Source organism: Dendrobates tinctorius, unplaced genomic scaffold (assembly GCF_039654945.1).
Source record: "Dendrobates tinctorius isolate UK_male_01 unplaced genomic scaffold, ASM3965494v1 ptg000226l, whole genome shotgun sequence".
In the NCBI taxonomy this organism is placed as follows: Eukaryota; Metazoa; Chordata; class Amphibia; order Anura; family Dendrobatidae; genus Dendrobates; species Dendrobates tinctorius.
In genome coordinates, this window is record NW_027361893.1 from 3,271,022 (window position 1) to 3,277,349 (window position 6,328).

At 47.0% G+C, this 6,328-nt stretch overlaps 1 protein-coding gene across 1 annotated transcript; it reads left to right on the top strand.

The window, feature by feature from the left end:
* The first annotated feature begins 5,680 nt into the window (after window positions 1–5,680).
* LOC141059335 (histone H3-like) lies at window positions 5,681–6,091 on the top strand. Its single transcript, XM_073555662.1, has one exon. It carries the CDS (start codon window positions 5,681–5,683, stop codon window positions 6,089–6,091), a length of 411 nt encoding a protein of 136 aa, XP_073411763.1.
* The last annotated feature ends 237 nt before the right edge of the window (window positions 6,092–6,328 follow it).

Genomic DNA, 6,328 nt, shown 5'->3' on the forward strand with positions numbered 1-6,328 from the left:
CCCTGCGCCCAAATAGTTGTTTATCCCCACATATGGGGTATCCGCGTACTTAGGACAAATTGCACAATAACTTTTGGGGTCCTGTTACCCTTGGAAAAATAAAAATTTGGTGTGAAAAGATAATTTTTGTGGAACAAATATGATTTTTTTAATTTTACGGCTGTACGTTAAAAACTTCTGTGAAGCCCTTGGGGTTTCAAATTTCTCACCACACATCTAGATAATTTCCTTGGGGGGTCTAGTTTCCAAAATGGTGTCATTTGTGAGGGGTTTCCACAGTTTAGGCACATCAGCGGCTCTCCAAAGGAGACATGGCATCCGATCTCAATTCCAGCCAATTTTGTTTTACTATTTATGGCGGTTTTTATGTTTGGCAGCTGTCACACGCTAAAAGACGCTTTTTATTGTAAAAATAGTTTTTGCATCACCACATTTTGAGAGCTATAATTTTTCCATATTTTGACCAGCAGAGACATGTGAGGTCTTATTTATTGCGAGACGAGTTGACATTTTTATTGGTACCATTTTCGGGCACGTGACATTTTTTGATCGCTTTTTATTCCAATTTTTGGGACGCAGAATGAGCAAAAACCAGCGTTTCATGAATTTCTTTTTGGGGGGTCGTTTACACCAGTGGTCCCCAACCTTTTTTGCACCAGGGACCGGCTTGAAACAAGACCATTCTTCCATGGCCCGGCAGGGCGGGGATGGAGGTGTGACAGGGGCGGGGCTTTGGTCATAAGGGGGCGGGGCTATGGACGCGGTTGTAGTTTAGCAGTGCATATTTATCATTTAATTATAACATTTTTAATGTGACTCAACTCACCATAGGTTTTGAATGAGTGGGAGCACCTGGCTTGTTTCTGTTTCAGTGGGAGCACTGGGCTACTTCTACTGATGACCGTCACTGCTAATGATTATTGGAACCTACAAGGAAATAGAGCATTGAACACTTAAGAACAATTGTACTGGAGTACTGTACATGCTGATTATTTTCTAATCATCAGAAAATGTATGTGTGGTCCCCCCCGTCCAGCTCTGTGTGGCTCCCCCTGTTGTATGCATGGCTCCCCTGTCCCATCCTGTATACATGGCTCTGCTCCCACTCTCCCATCCTGTATACATGGCTCCGCTCCCATCCTCCCATCCTGTATGCATGGCTCTCCTCCCACTCTTCTATCCTGTATACATGGCTCCCCTGTCCCATCCTGTATGCATGGCTCCGCTCCCACTCTCCCTCCCTTGTATACATGGCTCCGCTCCCACTCTCCCGGCCTCCCTTGTATATATGGCTCCGCTCCCACTCTCCCTCCCTTGTATATATGGCTCTGCTTCCACTCTCCCTCCCTTGTATATATGGCTCCGCTCCCACTCTCCCTCCCTTGTATATATGGCTCTGCTTCCACTCTCCCGGCCTCCCTTGTATATATGGCTCTGCTCCCAGTCTCCCTCCCCTGTATATATGGCTCTGCTCCCACTCTCCCTCCCTAGTATATATGGCTCCGCTCCCACTCTCTCTCCCTTATATTTATGGCTCCGCTCCCACTCTCCCTCCCTTGTATATATGGCTCCGCTCCCACTCTCTCTCCCTTATATTTATGGCTCCGCTCCCACTCTCCCTTATATTTATGGCTCCGCTCCCATTCTCCCTCCCTTGTATATATGGCTCCGCTCCCATTCTCCCTCCCCTGTGTATATGGCTCCGCTCCCACTCTCCCTCCCTAGTATATATGGCTCCGCTCCCACTCTCCCTTATATTTATGGCTCCGCTCGGCTCCCCCATCCTCCCCCTCATACTTACCCTCACGTCGCTGAACTTCCTTCCCGTCGCTGCACGTCCCTGCATCTCGCGGCGCTTCAGCTTCTTCCTGTGCGGAGCGGTCACGTGCTACCGCTCATTAAGGTCTATGAATATGGACGCCACGCCTATGGGAGATGAGTGGCGTCCATATTCATGACCTTAAATGAGCGGTAGCACGTGACCGCTCAGCGCTGGATGAAGCAGCCGCTGGATGAAGCCGCCGCGGGATGCAGGGTGAGTATCAGCTGCTGCACCGCCGCCGGCTCCCCTTGTGTCCGCGGACCGGCAAGGGCACTGCAACGGCCCGGTGCTGGGCCGCGGACTGGCGGTTGGGGACCCCTGGTTTACACCGTTCCGCATGTGGTAAAATTGATAAAGCGGTTTTATTCTTTGAGTCAGTACGATTACAGCAGTGCCTCATTTATATCATTTTTTATGTTTTGGCGCTTTTATACAATAAAAACAATTTTATATAAAAAATAATTATTTTTGCATCGCTTTATTCTACGAGCTATAAATTTTTTATTTTTTCAATGATGACGCTGTATGATGGCTCGTTTTTTGCGGGACAAGATGTCGTTTTCAGCGGTACCAAGTTTATTTATATACGTCTTTTTGATCGTGTGTTATTACACTTTTTGTTCGGCGGTATGATGATAAAGCATTGTTTTGTGCTTTTTTTTTTAAAGGGGTTCACTAAAGGGGTTAACTAGTGAGACAGTTTTATAGGGCGGGTCATTACGGACGCGGCAATACTAAATATGTGTACTTTTATTGTTTTTTTATTTACAAAAAAATAATTTATTAGGGAATATTTTTTTTTTTTTATTTATTTCTGGAATTTTAAAAAAAATTATTTTTACATATGATTTTTTTTTTTTTTACTTTATAGTAATGTTCCAGTGTGGGACGTTACTATAAAGTGTCAGATCGCTGATCTGATACTTTGCACAGCACTGTGTCAGATCAGCCATCTGACAGGCGCTGCAGAGTCTTTCTCAGTGCCCGCTCTTAGCAGGCACTGAGGAAGCCGCCTCCCTGCAGGACCCTGAAGGCCCCCGTGGCCATCTTGGATCCGGGGGCCTGCAGGGTGGAGACCCTAGGAGCGACGCAGCACATCGCGTCGCTCCGAGGGTCTCAGGAAAACACGCAGGGAGCCCCCTCCCTGTTTAACTGTTCCCTATGCCCCGGTACACAGTGATCATGTTTGATCGCAGTGTGCTAGGGGTTAATGTGCCGGGGGAGGTCCGTGACCACCCCTGGCACATAGTGCTGGGTGTCAGCTGTGATAATCAGCTGACACCTGGCAGTGATCAGCGGCACTCCCCCCTTGAGCACTGCTGATCACAATGACGTACTATCCCATCCCCGGTCATATGGGCCCAGATACCGTGGACAGGATAGTACATCAGATGTCAGAAAGGGGTTAAAATATGTTGCAACATGGTAAAGCAGCAGATGACAGACAGCAAGAAGAGGTGGGGAGTTGTACTCTTTATGTAGTTACTGATTGAAAGATACTTGTTAAGTCTAAAAATAGGTTACATGCCTCTGTATAAAGAGACTGAGAGAGAGAAACAGCCAGAGAGATTCTGCCAAGACATCCATACATCCAAAGGACCAGAGACAGGACAGCAGCAATTTTACATCATGGCTCCATCAGGAGGGACACGGATCTATCATTCTATAGGAAACAACCTAGGGGTTTTCAGCCTCGGTTGGAAGAATACAGATCTGCTCATTGATCATTGCTGAACCATGGATACATTTGGAGAAGCCAGGTTGTGATCCTCGGATCAATTGGCCTTGCACCTTGAATGGACTGTCATCTTCCTATGCTTGTCGTTACCTCTTCTCTATGTGCGTATCACAGGTGGGGTAGCGACCCTCAGAGCTCTGAAGTCATAGCTGCTACTATTCCGGTAAGTCAGTGGAAGGGTGAAACTCTAATGTGCACCATCTTGTGTATTTTTCTGGGACTGTTCTATGTGTTATCTGCCTGTTTTCTGGTTCAATAAAGCATTGCCACACTGTTTTTCCCTCAACCTGTGTTGACTGACTAGCGTTTTTCCCATGTAAAAAGAAGAGCAGGAGTTCGGCAGGACGATCCCTGGTCCATGCAGTTTTGGCTAGCGGACCGGGGCGCCTGCTGACCCCCCCATGTCTCCACAGACACGCTTCAATAGTCTCCATGGGAGACTAGTAGCTGCCATAACCTGATCGACTCTGCTACATACAGGCAATGATCAGATCACCTGTATGTAGCAGAGTTGCTCACTTGCTATGAGTGCCGACCACCGGGCAGTGCCCATAGGATCCAGCAGTGACAACCATACAGGTCTGCTGGAGAACTCTGGTTGTTATGCCAACCCATCGGTGACCCACGATCACGTGACAGGGTCACCAATAGGCGGGATTTCTGGCCCATCATGTGCTGGAAAATATGTGGGCTCAGCGCCGCAGCCCAAATCAAAGGGAGAGAGTCCGAGATCAGCGTACATTTACACCCGATGTCAGAAAGGGCTTTGAGGGGATTGTTTTTACAGACACAGAAGTGGTAATCCTGTATACATACAAATAATTACAAATATACACAGCTTATAATGTGAAATAGTATAGAGTTAAGACAAGAAAATATAATTTGTGCAAACCCTGTGTAGATATGAAAAATTCAGGCAAATGTCACATGTTGTAGCTCCATCTAGTGGCTATGTGCAAAAGTGCCATCATAGAGTAACATGTATCCTAAGAGAGTGTCACTATCAAGGTGGAAATGAGATTAAGTGCAACGTATTCATTGAGTATGAGATAAATCTATATATAAATATATAAACGGATTGTAGATATATCACCTGATATTGGTTTATAAGGTGAATAGATACTGTGCACTTATAAATGAATAGCTCATATAATGAGAGGACACAGAGCAAAGGGTATAAATAGTAAGAGAATAAAGAGCTAACAGCGCATTACATCCCTGGAATACAAACAGGAGATATAAAGTGCAGCAAGTGCCATATGGAATATTCCAGGAACATATTACAGCCCATATAGTGTATAGGAGGAAACCTCCTAACAAGAGATGGAGATTACACATCCTATAGACGACATGCCAGTAGTGTACAGATAGAGATGACATATTTACCACTATTCCCTCTTACACACGTTTCGCCACTCAGCTTCCTCAGAAAGGGTATGGATCAGTGTTTCCAAAGGTGTATTTATATGGGTTTCCAACTAACCAAGGTCCTGCACTAATCCAGGCAAGGAGAGTAACTCTGGGATAGAGTGGGAGTGTTTCTAAAGGAATTCAATCAATCAAATTTATTATCGCCAAGTACATATTACATATATACAAGGAATTCTTTGTGGCAAAGAGGCAACATAATATATAACAACAGATACAAGAAGTAACATCTAACAAGACAGATACAGTATATAGTCTACACATGACGATTTGATTGTTGAACAGAGAGTGGATAGAAGCTGTTCATATGGCGGTTGGTGCTGCATTTGGGGACTCTGAAGCGACGTCCTGAAGGGAGTAGTTGGAATGAGGAGTGTCCCGGGTGAGAGGGATCAGATGAAATTTTCAATGCGTGGGATCGAATACTCTTATCATAAAGATCCTGGATTTTAGGCAGGGGGAACCTATAATTCTCTCTGCTGTTCTGAAAGTCCTTTGTAAGCGGAGGTTGTCATGCGCAGTGGCTCCCCCATACCAGACTATCAGAGAGGAACAAATCACAGATCTGATGACCGCATTAAAGAATAAGATCAGCAGATTCTTAGACAAACCATATCTTTTCAGCTGACGCAGGGAACCACTTCGTCATGGATGTATTCTTCTTCTTCTTCTGTTCTCTTCTATACAAAGCTATGGCTAGAACTAAGCAGACCGCTCGGAAATCCACCGGAGGGAAAGCGCCCCGCAAGCAGTTGGCCACTAAAGCCGCCAGGAAAAGCGCTCCCGCCACTGGGGGAGTGAAGAAGCCGCACAGATACCGGCCAGGGACAGTCGCTCTCTGTGAGATCCGCCGCTACCAGAAGTCCACCGAGCTGCTGATCCATAAGCTTCCCTTCCAGCGCCTGGTGAGAGAAATCGCCCAGGACTTCAAGACCGATCTCCGCTTCCAGAGCTCGGCCGTCATGGCCCTACAGGAGGCCAGCGAGGCTTATCTGGTGGGGCTGTTTGAGGACACAAATCTGTGCGCGATCCACGCTAAGAGGGTCACCATCATGCCCAAAGATATCCAGCTGGCCCGCCGGATCCGTGGGGAGAGAGCTTAGATTTTCCCCGGTCATATCTATGGAACACATGATTGAATCTGCCAATGTAAACCAATCATACTGGTGGCTACTGTTTATACCACCCCCAGGGCCGGCATTAGTGGCAGGCAGACTAGGCAGCTGCCCATGGCCCCCGCTCCCTCAGGGGCCTCCAGCAGGTGGCGTGCCGCTAATAGTGGCACACCACACAGCCGCTATGGGGCCCGTAAGTCAGGGGGGCCTTCCCGGCACCAGCAC